Source organism: Heterodontus francisci, chromosome 32 (assembly GCF_036365525.1).
Source record: "Heterodontus francisci isolate sHetFra1 chromosome 32, sHetFra1.hap1, whole genome shotgun sequence".
NCBI lineage: Eukaryota > Metazoa > Chordata > Chondrichthyes > Heterodontiformes > Heterodontidae > Heterodontus > Heterodontus francisci.
The window spans coordinates 43,899,406-43,913,817 of record NC_090402.1 but is presented as its reverse complement, the minus strand read 5'-3'; the positions used below and the strand labels follow the sequence as shown (position 1 = coordinate 43,913,817).

General features: G+C 44.8%; 1 protein-coding gene across 1 annotated transcript in view; it reads left to right on the top strand.

The window, feature by feature from the left end:
* Positions 1 to 8,946, top strand: part of LOC137347768 (protein AMBP-like) — a 57,395-nt gene extending 48,449 nt beyond the window's left edge. The window contains exons 9-10 of the mRNA XM_068012716.1: positions 8,143 to 8,316; positions 8,695 to 8,946. Coding sequence (XP_067868817.1) covers positions 8,143 to 8,316; positions 8,695 to 8,732 — 212 coding nt within the window. The 3' untranslated portion in view covers positions 8,733 to 8,946. The remainder of the gene's footprint in view (positions 1 to 8,142; positions 8,317 to 8,694) is intronic.
* The last annotated feature ends 5,466 nt before the right edge of the window (positions 8,947 to 14,412 follow it).

Here is a 14,412-nt window from a genome sequence, read left to right as displayed (position 1 = left end):
CCCTTTGTAGCCTCCTTATGTCCTCTTCACAACTTACTTTTCTACCAACCTTTGTGTCATCACCAAATCTAGCAACCATACCTTCGGTCCCTTCATCCAAGTCATTGATATAAATTGTAAAAAGTTGAGGCCCAACCAGAAATCCCTTTGGCACACCACTTTTTACATCGTGCCAATCAGAAAATGACCCATTGATGCCCGCTCTCTGTTTCCTGTTAGCTAGCCAATCTTCTATCCATGCCAAAATGTTACCCCCTACACCATGAGCTTTTATTTTCTGCACTAAACTTTCATGTGGCACTTTATCAATGCCTTCTGGAAATCTAAGTACAGTACATCCACCGGTTCCCCTTTATTTACAGCACATGTTGTTTCTTCAAAGAACTCCAATAAATTGGTTAAACATGATTTCCCTTTCACAAAACCATGTTGACTCTTCCTGATTACCTTGAATTTTTCTAAGTGCCCTGCATAATAGCTTCTAACATTTGCCCAATTACAGATGTTAAGCTAACTGGCTAGTAGTTTCCTATTTTCTGTCTCCCTCCCTTTTTGAATAAAGGAGTTACATTTGTTATTTTCCAATCTAATGGAACCTTCTCTGAATCTAAGGAATTTTGGGAAATTAAAACCAACACATCAACTATTTCACTAGCCACTTCTTTTAAGACCCTAGGATGAGTCCATCAGGACCCAGGGTCTTGTCAGCCCACAGCTCCAACAATTTGCTCAGTACCTCTTCCCCAGTGATTGTAATTTTCTTGAGTTCCTTCCTCCCTTCCACTTCCTGATTTACTGTTTCTTTGATGTTACTTGTATCTACGTCACTATGTGTAGTCCTCATATTTTCCTGCTTCTCCAGTATCTTTCCTGCACTGAAGCAAACCTGGACAGATGATAACTCGAAGTATCGTTCTGATCTGCCTCCCGCACATGAATTCGGCTGGTGACGGTAATCCCCTGTCTAATGGTCCTGTCTGCAAATGCAACATAACAACCTGGAAATTTTGCTTTGTTTCCCTGCATTTCACAATAAGTGATTTCACAGTATGAACCATTTGTTCAGCATGACCATTGGATCTAGGATAATGTGGAAAGGCTGGTACATGTTTTATGCCCCACTTGGCACTCATATCCTGAAATGGTTTGTCTGTATATTGTGGAACATTATCTGATGCAATCTCCTCTGGTGTACCAAGAAGACTAAATATAGCACTCATAATATTCACTACAGATGTGCTCGATGTATCCCTCAACTGTCTGATGATTGGGAATTTTGAAAAGTAATCTGTGATTAAGAAGAAGTCATAACCATGAATGGTGAACAGATCCATTACAATCCTCGACGAGGGATGCAATGGGACCTCGTGAGGGTGTAGTGGTTCCCTCTGCTGGTTTGGCTGATGCATTTGGCACACCTCTCACATCCTCACAACTCTCTCAATATCACTGTTAATCCCAGGCAAGTGAACAATTTCCCTCGCCAGGCGTCTCGTTCACTCAATGCCCACGTGGCCCTGGTGCAATTGCGACAATATACCCTGACGAGGAGGTTCAGCATCGGTCTTCCTTTGAATATTACTCCTCTTGAGATACTTAACTCATCTCTATACAGTGAAAAGGATCATCGGTTGTTTTGAACCTCCTATATCATACAGGCCAACCATCGACAATAGCGCGCCACAATGCCTTCAGCATTGGATCTTTGGCTGTTTCTTCTCTAAATTGGTTGCACCTATACTATCCAAAGCTCATCAAGTTGATATTAAGTACGTCTTCGACCTCTATATCCGTATTGCCAATTTGTAGGTCCAATGAAATATTTGTTGTTTTCTTTGGATTTGGCAATCGGCTCAATGTGTCCAATGTAACCATCCTGTTCCCTGGTTTATAACGAATATTGCCATTTCATTCCATATCACCTCATTCAGTTTTCAGCTTTTCCTGGATATGTACACTGCACTGTGAGTCGATTGAAGGAATTGCATGCATCACCTTTGAAACCGTACCTTCCTATCTCCCTACTGCGAGTGTTCAATCCTCCACCTACAATGGGTGCACATTCCTGTCCGGATAGTGAGTGTACACTCTGCATCCCTGCAGTGAGTGTACATATCTTGGATCCTAGAATGAGTGTATATTCATTTCCTTACAGGGACTGTACATTCCTATGCCTGCAGTCTGTATAAATTCTTGTGTCCCTACAAGAATGTTGCATTCATGCCTCCCTACAGTGAGTGTACGCTCTGTATCCCAACATTAAGTGTACATTCTTGTGCCCCTACAGTGAGTGTAGATTCCTGTCCCTGTGATGAGTGCACATTCCTGTGTCCCTACAGCGAGTATACATTCCTCTCTCCAGTGAGTGTACATTTCTGTCTTTACAAGGAACATGCGTTCCTGTGTAGCACGGAGTTCTCTTCAATAGAGTATGTCTACAGACTGCTCAACTTGGGAATTTGGTCAATGAGTGAGGGAATTCTAAGTGTTCTAAGGGTTTTGCAATTGGCATTTAACTCAACTTTAACCTTAACTTGTCTCTTACACAGTGTTAGTCACTGGCAAACAAGTTGCCTGCTAGTGGTAGCTGCATAGTTAGTTAATTATGTGGCTAGTTAGAACTGGTTACCTGGTCAACAGGGGCTGACTTAGGTCTTTGGAAGTCTGACCAAGATAAATACAGGAGGCTTTTGTTATCACATGGAGTAAGCAGCATGGAGCCCATTTTGACTGAGTAAGTGCCTACAAGAATGCATAACTTGAGAATTAGCTAAGCGAGGGAATTTGGTGCAGTGGAGGGAAGAGCTATTATTCTGGTACTTTGACAAAACAAGGAGCAGTCCAAGCGAGGGAGTGAGAGACAGTGAGATCTGAGAGCTGAAGTCTGGGTGCATTATTTAGGTGTGCAGGTAGGTGATTGGTTGGTGAGTTTTATGTTTTTTTTTCTCTAAACTGGGGCAGTAGTTTAAACCAGAACTGGGCGATATGAATACTGTATTAAATGTATAGCTTAACTAGTTAAACTGCTTAATAATGCTAAAAATAATTAGGTGACTTTTCAAAACTTGAAACCCTGATTAGTTAAAGAAAATACTGTAGAGATGGCAGGGCAGCTGATGTGTTCCAGCTGTAGGGAGCTGGTGGTAAAGGTGTGCAAAGGCATCCTGACCCCAGTCTGAATGCCGGAGTCAGAAGCCTGACATGACTCAGCCAGAACCTGACACGTGTCATCGGATCCCATCAGGGTAGGGTTGAGTAGCAGGCCTTTACATCAGTATATGGGTACACCAGTGTGATCCACTGCAACCACATCTGCAATAAAGTGTCTGCAGCTTGAGGAATTTTGACTCAGAGGTGAGGAGAGGGGAGATGGTGGCTTAGTGATAATGTCATTAGACTAGTAATTGAGAGGAGCAGGCTAACTGGGGACAGGTGTTCAAATCCCACCATGGCAGCTGGTGGAATTTAAAACCAATTAATTAATAAAAAGGTCTGGAATTGAAAGCTAGTCTCATTGATTATTGTAAAAACCCATCTGGTTCACTCATGTCCTATGGGGAAGAAAATCTGTCATCCTTACCTGGACTGTCTGACATTTAACTCCAGACCCACAGCATTGTGGTTGACTCTTAACTGCCCTCCGAAATGGCCTAGCAAGCCATTCCGTTATCAAGGACAATTAGGAATGGACAGCAAATATGAGGGGAAAAAGTACTGGGAAAAATAATGGGACTAAAGGCTTACAAGGCCCTAGACCTGATGGCCAGCATCCTTGAGTCTTAAAAGATGTGGCTGCAGAGATAGTGAATGCATTGATTATAATCTTCCAAAACGCTTTACATTCTGGAAAGGTCCCAGCGGATTGGAAACTGCAAATGTAATGCCCCTACTAAGAAAGGAGGGAAATAGAAAACAGGAGGCCAGTTAGTCTAACATCTGTCATTGGGAAAATTCAGGAATCCATCATTAAGGAAGTAGTCGCAGACATTTTGAAAATCATAATACAATCAGGCAGAAATAATATGGTTTTGTGAAAGGGAAATCATGTTTGACAGACTTATTAGAGTTCTTTGAGGATGTAACAAGCAGGGTGGATAAAGGGGAACCAGTAGTTGTAGTGTATTTGGATTTTCAAAAGGCATTTGATAAGGTGCCACATTAAAGGTTACTGTACAATATAAGAGCTCATGGTGTTGGGGGTAATATATTAGCATGGATAGAGGATTGGCTAACTAACAGGAACACAGTCAGGATAAATGGGGCATTTACAGATTGGAAAATTGTAACCAATAGAGGTTTGTTGTGCATTGTTTCAGAAAGGTTACATGGAAGTGCAATCAGATGGAACTAAAGTAACAAAGCCCTTTTATCAATCTCTGTGCAGAAGTATATGATCAATGGAGAGCTATGTGACATTAAAATTTATTTTGGAGGGTACTTTACATAAATCACCTATGTTACAGTAGAGTTTATGCCTGTTTGTTGGATTGTGCTCTGTAGTACTGGTGAGATTGTAGAATGCCTCAAAGCACACTTTGGTCGTTAAAGCATTCCAGAGATTGTAATGAGCGATGATGGTCCTCAGTTCACAAGCGAAGAATTCAGCCGTTTCATAAAAGATTTGGAAACTCAACATCCTACTTCATCTCCACACTATCCCCAGTCAAATGGAAAGACCGAGGTGGCAGTGAAAATCGCCAAAGGAATTATAAATAATCGAGCAAATCTAGCACAGATGTAAACAAGGCAATCCTTGACTGGAGAAACACATCTACTGAAGGCTTGGAAAGTAGTCCAGTACAAAGACTAATGTCACGCTGCACCCAAACCACTCTTCCAATAGCAAAAATGCTACTGAAGCCAGAAGTAGTAACAGGTGTGAGTGACAAAATTAGGGTGAAATGGCAGAAAGCCAAATTTCATTTTGACAAAACTGCCAAACCATTGCCCGAATTGAGTATTGGAGAGCCAGTCAGGGTACAAACCTTCAATGCTCACAACAAGCGTCAGTCCAAGTGGCAACATGGGACCTGCGTAGTGCAGTTGTCACCTCGATTGTACGCGGTGGAAGTGAACGACCAGATATACCGTTGCAACTGCAGGCACATTCGCACGACTGGAGAAGCTGTTCCTTCACTACAGGCGCTACAGGCGGCCGGTCAGGAAGATGAGAACTCACCATCTGCACAGACCACAGATCAACCATCAGTCCCAGGGGTCCACAGCACCCCAACAACAGAAAGGGAACAACAACTGTTACCGCAGCAACAATACGTGACACAGGAACGACACTCCCTGGAGAAGGAAAATCAACCAGATGAACAGTCAACTACAACGCGCACGTGCACCATTAAGAGACAGGCACGATTTAAAGACTGTGTGCAATGGATGAGCAGAGACTGATGAGAATAATGAAGTGCTAATGCACGAGAACAGTCTGTGCATAGTGGGTAACTTGGGCAACTCACTGTGTAAATGATGATGCATGCAAATGTTTTTCTTGTTTGTACGAAAAGGGGGCTGTTGGGCGAGAAATGCAATACTGTACTAATGTATCTCCTGGCTCGCTGTAGTCATATGACCTCTACCATGAGGCACTCACTGCAGGCATCCATTATAGGGCAGTTCAATAAAGATACAGTACAAGCAAGACTGTTGTCCTGTGACCTTGTAACAGAGTATAAAAGTAGGGAAATCTTGCACAATTGTGCAGGACATTGGTGAGCCTGCACCTGGAGTACAATGTACAGTTTTGGTGACCTTATTTAAGGAGGCATATATTGCATTGGAGGCAGTTCAGAAATGGTTCACTAGGTTGATTCCTGGAATGAAGTGGTTGACTTATGAGGAAAGGTTGAGTAGGTTTAGGCCTATTCTCATTGGACTTCAGAAGAATGAGTGGTTACCTTGTATATTTCAATAAGATTCTGAGGGGGTTTGACAGTAGATGCTGAGAGGATGATTCCCTTCATGGGAGAATCTAGAACTAAGGGAACACAGTTTCAAAATAAGGGTCTTTCATTTAAAACGAAGGTGAGGAGGAATTTCTTCTGAGTGTTGTTAATACTTGGAATTCTCTTCCCCAGAAAGCAGTGGAGCTGGGACATTGAATATATTTAAGGCTGAGTTAGACAGATTTTTGATCTAATATTAAAGCAAAATACTGCCGATGCTGGAAATCTGAAATAAATACGGAACGTGCTGAAAATACTCAGCGGGTCTGGCAGCATCTGTGGAGAGAGAAGCAGAGTTAATGTTTCAGTTCAATGACCTTTCATCTACGAGGGAGTAAAGGTTTATGGGGGACAGGCAAGAAGTGGAGTTCAGGCCGCAATCAGATCAGCCATGATCTTATTGAATGGTGAGCAGGCTCGCGGGATGGAAATGGCATGTTCCTGTGTTCCTACACTGAACATACATTTCTGTCACTTCACTGAGTGTACATTGCTATGTCCGTGTAATAAGTGTATATATCTGTGACCCGAGAATGTGTATATTCAACTCGCTACAATGAGTGTACATTCCTCTATCCCCACAGTGCGTTTGCATTCCTGTTTCCCTACAGTGTATACGTTCCCCTGTCCCTACAGTGTACATTTATGTATCCCTCTTGTGTGTGTTGTGTGCACATGCATGTGTCCCCCAATAATGAGTGTACATTTCTGCCCATACTGTGCATGTACATTCCTTTGTTTCTAGATGAGCATAGACTCGTTCCCTACAATGAGTGTATTTTTCTGTCCTACAGTGAGTGCACATTCCTCTTCCTATTGTGAGTTTACCTTTCTGTGCCCGTGTAGTGGGTGTGCACTCCTGGGATCCTGCAGTGAGCATATATTCCTGTAAGTCTGTCCCAATTTTCAATTTGATGCAGAGTCTGTGTACTTCAGTTGGTGTACAGCAGTTTGTGTGTATCTGCATCAGGGTCCATCAGTCTGTGTATATCTGGGTCAGGGTATACCAGTCTGTATGTACATTGGTCAGGGTACTCGTATCAGCGTGTATTTGGGTTGTGCTATACTAGTCTGTGTGCATCTCAGGTCAGGCTACATCAATCTGCGTGTATATCACTTTGGGTACACCACTCTGTGTGTCACTCGATCGGGGTATCCAAATCTGTGCGTATCTGCGTTGTGGTGCACCGGTCTGTGTGTATATCGGCTAGGGAACATCAGTCTATGCAAATATTAGTCTGGATACATCAGCCTGTGTGTATATCTGTTGGGGTGCACCAGTCTTTGTATATCTAGTTTGGGGTATACCAATCTGTATGTACATTGGTCTGGGTACATGAGTCCATGTGTATCTGGGTCCTGGTACACCAGTCTGTGTGTACCTTGGTCAGGCTACATCAGTAGGGGTAGACCAGTCTCTGTAATTGTCTTGGTTGGGGTGCTCCAATCTGTGCACATATTGGTCGGGGTACATGAGTCTGTGCATACCCTTAGTTTGGGTACATCAGTTTGTCTGCATATTGGTTGGTGTTGTGTTATCTTTAGTAGTGTAACAGGGACTTTCTGGAGAAAGTCTCAGACATAATACTATCTACACTGTCATCAAGCCTCCTAAGCTAGCATCCTTCGTGCTGCTCTCTCTTCTCTCCAGCCTAACCTCGTGTGACTATAACACCATCACTCTTATAGTGAGAGGGGTTGCTCTCACTGTTTTCAGCATTATCCCTTTACATCCTTATGCTACAGTCAGGATACACCAGTCCATGAGTGACTGGGTCAGGGCACACCTCTATGTATCTGGGTCAGGGTACTCTAGTCTATGCAAACTCTCGACGGGGTACACCTATGAACAGATGCGTTATGAGTCAATGGACACAGTGACTGGTGCAAACAAATGGTGGGGGTGGGGTGGGGTGGAGAAAGCTGCACAACACTAACCCTGGCTCGGGATGCAGATGATATTTTCTTCCAATTTCCTCCCTGTTGCATCTGGTACCTTGTCTGTCAGTCTCACGTCTGTATCTAAACAATGAATGTTGCCAGGCCGTTCCACCATGTAAGTTTCAGAGCCAACCCTAATCGTGAACTTAACCAATGTTGGCGATTCTCAGTCTCACTGCCCACAACCTCTGTTTAACTAGGCTTATTGATCCTCTTTCCAACATGTCTTTTTGTTCCTCTGTTGTAGCTGCCTGTAGATTACCTATAGAAGCTGGACAATGTAAATCCATTGTTGATCTCTGGGCATTTGACTCGGTTATCGGTGAATGTGTTGCCTTCAAGTACAGTGGGTGCCAAGGAAACGGAAACAAGTTCTACACCAGGAAGGAGTGTGAGGAGTACTGTGATGTCGTCACGGAAGGTACAGGAAAGGTTCCTTTGAATCTCTGTCCCAGCTGAATCCTCTGAACCTCTGGTATATGACAAGCTGGGAATAGCTCTGCCTCCTGATCACTTCAGTTTCATGGGGTTGGACATGGTAGAACACTTTGTCACCAACCAAAGCTCTGCTGGTGGCTGCAGTGAGACAGTCAGACCACAGGTGTTCCAGGGAAGAAATAGAGGTAGAAATCTGAGGGTTCGTTCCTTTCATGGGATGAGGACGAAACATTGTTAAATGACAGAGACAGAGCATCCCTGAGAGTCAGAGGGGAGGACAGGACAGAACAGAAAGATGTTGCACTGTGGCACTAGTTGTAACGGGCTGTGAAGTGACTGATCTAACTCTCTTTTTTTCCAGGAGAGGATGAGCTTCTGGCTGTTCCAAAGAAAATGTAGCTGAAAATGAAAGAAGAAAAATTTGAGCGCAACGATCGAAATAATCATTAGAAGCGATGATTGAAATGATCTGTCAGACACATGACATAGGTCTGATCCTAAACGCAATGGGCAGAAGGGAGGGAGTTTAACAAATTCAGGCTCAATATTGTGATGATGCTTTCAAACAAATTGATCAAACAAACTACATAATCAAATAAATCATTTGCCTCTAGTCTCCAGAATGTGATTGTTAAATGTGCAATGCTCTATTCTACACAGGGAGTTCACAGGCCCTCTCATAGGGCTGAATTTTAATGGCCCCTCGGCGCTGCGGACCGCGGTGTGGGGGCCGGTAAAATGCTGTGGAGAGAGGCCCGCCTTGACCCGCAACATTGAGACGGGCCTGCCGCATTTTACCGCCAGCGGCGGGACCTCCGTGCGCACCCCCCCCCCACACCGCTGCAAGGCAGCGGCACCACAATTAGCATATGGTTATGATTACTTACCTTTGCTGATTATGCAGCCCGCTGCCTCTTTCCACCGACACTGCCGGATTTTTTGCTGATGGGCAGCTGTCACGTGCCGTCCCGTTCACGATCTGAAAAGCCGGCGAGTCCTCACTCTGCATCACGGAAGGGGGATACACAGGGCTCTCACTCTGCATTCTTAAAGGGAGGAGGGGGTGGGGAGATATGCAGGGGTCTAATTCTGCATTCTTAAAGGGAGGAGGGAGAAGGAATATGCAGGGCTCTAACTCTGCATTCCTAAAGGGAGGGGGTGGGGGGATACACAGCGGTCTCGCTCTGCATTCTGAAAGGGAGGGACTTTGGGATTACTGGAGGGAAAGCTATGCTGGCATGAAGGGAGGTACCATGTACCATCCCTCCATTAACAATGTACGCTCTGTGTTTGTGAGGGGGCAATGGCACACTTGGCACCCTGTGTGTGGGGAGGGTGCCAGAAAGGGCAGTGGCATTAAGGTTTTATGGATGGTGGGGGCAATCGATTCAGTGGGTAAGATATTGATGTGGTCATGCTGTGCCACTCTGAGTGTTGGCCAAGATGGGCAATGCTATTGCACGCCACAGAGTCGATCCAGGAAAGCAGCTGATGTACCTGTCAACACCAATCCCTGCCCTGTTAGGAACCTTCGAATACATGCAGGGTTCGACTTTATTTATCACATGGAAATAGGTATGGCTCATCCTACATTGTGTGATCCTCTGCACATGAGGATCTGTATGCGCCAGAGGCAATAGCAACAGCCCCCGGTCGTGAGCAGCAGCCCCCAAGGGGAGCCCACCATTATGTTTGCTGTGCATCTACAGGCCCCACATGACATGCCATCAGATGTCAGTGTGCCAGTGTCAGAGGAGATTGTGCATATAGAGAGGGTGGTGACACGTCTCTGTGCCCTGCTCAAGGATGGCCTGCAGCCCATGGGCTCCGGTAGACATCCCATGCCTTTGTTCCTCATAGTGGCAGCGGTTCTTGTAGACCCAGTAAAAACACATATAGTAAAAATACATATAGCAAAAACACATCAGAACTTAATTAAAACAAAGGGGCCAGTAACACAACAATGAACAGTGTGTTGAAGCGGGATGAGTAGAAAGGGGCACAGCACACAGATAGCCGAGGAATTGTAGATGATTCTTGAAAAGGTATTGAGGAGGATCCCAGAAACTAGGAGTCGTCATGGACACCAGATATGATTAAACTCATAATAGACAGTGGGAAACTGTGAACAGGTTCTCACTGAGCCAAACAAGGAATTATCATTATGTCATTATACCAGATCCCTATGAGTAAGTAAGAGGGGCGGGTCTAAGAAACAAGATTTAACCCCTGACTGAAACGGAGGAAGGTGCAAGAACCCCGGGGAAGAACACTCGAGAAGATAACCTGAGCCAGGGGCTCAGAGAACAGAAGAGCAACCACAAGTCCGAGACGGATCACCTCATGGCTTGACGGGTAGTATACTGAACAAGTAGTGAGAGCTTGTACTTTGATGATTTAGTGTGTGAATAAAATATTGAGATACCTTTCACCAATCGAATTCCGTGGATTCTTTAAGAGTAGAGTGTGTTAGGCACAACATTCTCAAGCCTGACGTCTCTGAAGCCTTTTAGGGGCCCACCAGAGACTTTGTGGGGTCACAGTCAGCAGTGCCCCGCTGCATCAGAGAGGTCACCAATGCCCTGTAGCGGAGGGCCATTGAGGATGTCCACTTCAGGATGGACTCTCACAGCCAGGCCCAGAGGGCCATTGGTTCTGGCACCATTGCCAGAAAACCATAGGTTGTAATGTTCATAGACTGCACACATGTGGCCATCAGGCCTACCGCCAGATACCACCTGCAGATGTCACTATTAAAGGAGCCCTCTCAATCTAGGTGAAGCTGGTATGTGAACACCATAGATGCTTGCAGCGAATCTGTGACCGCTTCTCAGGCAGCTGACATGACACTGGGTCTTGCACCAGTCCCGGCTGCCATCGCTGTTCACTGCACTGGCTCAGATGGAGGAGTGGCTTCTTAGAGATAAGGGATATCCTTTGCAGGCATGGCTCCCGACACCAGTGAGAGACTCCACCACTTCTACAGAGCAGCCAGCCACTGAGCTAAATGAGCCTCCATTGAGCAGGAGATCAGCATGCTGAAAGAGCGCCTCCAATGCCTGGATGGATAGGGTGATGCCCAGTACTACGGGCCAAAAAGGCCAGCTCCTTTCTTTGCTGCTCTGCACAACTATGCACCCAATAGACCTGGCATGATGAGGAAAGACATCAACAGGATTCCTCCTCGAACTATGAGGACGCTGAAGATCTACAAAATGAATGATGCATGGGAGGGCCGATGGCACCCAGGATCTGCACGCAGGGCTAGCAGTGAGCTAGGGATGTATGGAAGTGGCTTATCAGACAAAGGCTGTCTGCTCCATAGGAACTGACATGAGCTCTGCAAGCCACACATCACCCTCGCTCACCTGCTGTGCACATCTGCAGCATCCCTGTGTAAACCATTAGAGGCAGCAGCTGACTGAGCCAATGTCCATGTCACTGCATCCGTGGAGATGCTCATGAGTAATGGTGGCGTGGCAATAATGTTATTGCATACGTTGGCTCTTCTGAAGATACGTTGGCTCTTCTGAAGGGCCAACAGTGCAAAGGGATGTGACATTGGCACTACATGCTGGTACACATCATTCACACAGAGAAAAGGACACACATGTTGGTGAGGAACATTTAGTGATCGACGTATTTACATTGCCGTGACACCCGTGCATTCCCATTTGTGTCAGTGTGTTCTCTGTAAATCTCTGTAATACCGTTTATGGTGTATTTAAGTATCACGTCCTGGAATGTCAAAATTTAAGATTATTCACCCAGGTGCAGCGCAACTACAAGAAGGAATGTTACACTTGAGTGGGAGAAGAGGATTGCAACTTCACAGTACGCAGGGACACAGCAGGGTAAGTATGTGGCAGCAAAGCAGAAAGTGCGAGGGTAACTCAGCAGGTCAGGCAGCATCTGTGGAGAGAGAAGCAGAGTTAACTTTCAGGTCTGTGAATTTGGACAAGTTAACTCTGCTTCTCTCTCCACAGCTGCTGCCTGACCAGCTGGATTTCTGCAGCACTTTCTGCTTTACTGCCAGGTTGACAGTAGCCCCCACTCTTCAGCAGTCAGGTAAGTATCCTTTGACAGCTATCAGGAAGCAGGTGCTGGAGTGCTTTAAATAGGGCCCCAGCACCTGCTGCACAACTGTCAAAGTGTTCCTCACTGCGTCGAATGTGCCACCTCTCCCCACGTAATATTGCGGGGGCTTTGCGGCGGCTACTAAATGGGGGCGCCACACTGAGTTCAAAGGGCCTTGGGTTGCTGCTTGATTACGCTATTGTTTTGACACAATTTGTCTGATATCAGCATAATCAATGCACGAGAATGTGGAATTTTAACGACTGGAAGCAGGTCCTACCCACAAGCTGGCCACACCCCATTGTGAATAAATCACCAAGGCAAGTTTTTACTAACTGCATCCGTTTGTGGGCCTTCAAGGAGGCGCCAAAGATTAAGTGGGAACTTCTGGGTGCATGGAGACTCATAAAAACATTGTGAAAGGTTTTGAATGAAATTATTTTTAAAATTTAGTGAGAAACTGACCACTGTAACCTAATCTAACTGGAAAATAATTTTGTTTATTTAGCAATTTAAATTTGGGTTATTCCAAGGTGTTGAACCGACAGTGTGATTTTAAAATGCAGACAAGTGGAATCCCAGGGATAAACTAATATAATTTTGGATGCAATTTGCATTGGTGTCGCTGATTTTTCCCAAATTTCCCCACAGTATCCTACAGCACAGAGGGAGGCCATTCAACCCATCAAGCCTGTGCCAGCTCTTTCACAGAGCAATCTAATTAGTCCCACTCCCCTGCTCTATTTCCGTAACCCTGCAATTATTTCCTTTCAAATATTTGTCCATTTCGTTTTTAAAGCTACTATGCATCTGCTTCCACCACCCTTTCAGGCAGTTCATTCTGGATCATTACAACTTGCTGTGTAAAAAGAAAACTTATGTCCCCTCTGGTTCTTTTGCCAATTATTTTAAACTTGCATCTGTCAGTGAAACAATTTCTTCCTATTTCCTCTATCAAAAACTTTCATAATTTTGAATGCCTCCATTGAATCTCCCTGTAACTTCTCTGCTCTCAGGAGAACAACTCCTGCTTCACCTTATATTTTGTTTAGGTTCTCCTATTTAATTCTTTTATTTTTTTATTCTTCATTCATGGGGCTGGAGTATCATTGGTAAGGCCAGCATTCATTACCCATTGCCCTTGAGAAGGTGGTGGTGAGCCACCTTCTTGAACTGCTTCTTTGAATTGCAGGATTTTGACCCAGTGGCAGTGAAGAAACAGCAAAATATTTTCAAGTCAGGATGGAGAGTAACTTGAGGGGAACTTGAAATGGTGGTGTTCCCATGCACCTGTTGTCCTTGTCCTTCTAGATGGTAGAGATTGTGAGCTTGACAAGAGCTGTGGAAGGATCCTTGTCAAGTTGCTGCAGTGTATTTTATAGATGGTACACACAGCTGCTACTGTGCACTATGGTGGAGGGAGTGAATGTTTAAGGTGGTGGATGGAATGCCAATCAAGGAGGCAGCTTTATCCTGGAAGGTGTCAAGTTTCTTGAGTGTTGTTGGAGTTGCACTTATCCAGGCAAGTGAAGAGCATTCCATCACACTTGTGCCTTGCAGATGGTGGACAGGCTATGAGGAGTCCGGAGGTGAGATACTCGCTGCCTCGAATTCCAAGCATCTGAGCTGCTTTTGTAGCCACTGTATTTATACAGCTGGTCCAATTAAGTTTCTGGTCAATGGTTTGACAAAGTACCACATTAAAGGCTGGTTAATAAAATTGAGGCACATGGAATAGGAGAGTCAGTGTCAGCTTGGATAAAAACATTTCCTTAAGGACAAAAACAGTGAGTCATGGTAAATGGTTGTTTTTCAGACTGGAGGATGGTAAACAGTGGTGTTCCCCAAGGGTCAGTGCTAGGACCACTGCTGTTTTAGATATATGTAAATGACTTGGATATTTGAATACAGAGTAGAATTTCAAAATGTGTCAATCATACCAAACTTGGAGATGTAGCAGCCAGTGAGGATGATACCAATCAACTGCAACAGGACATAGGTG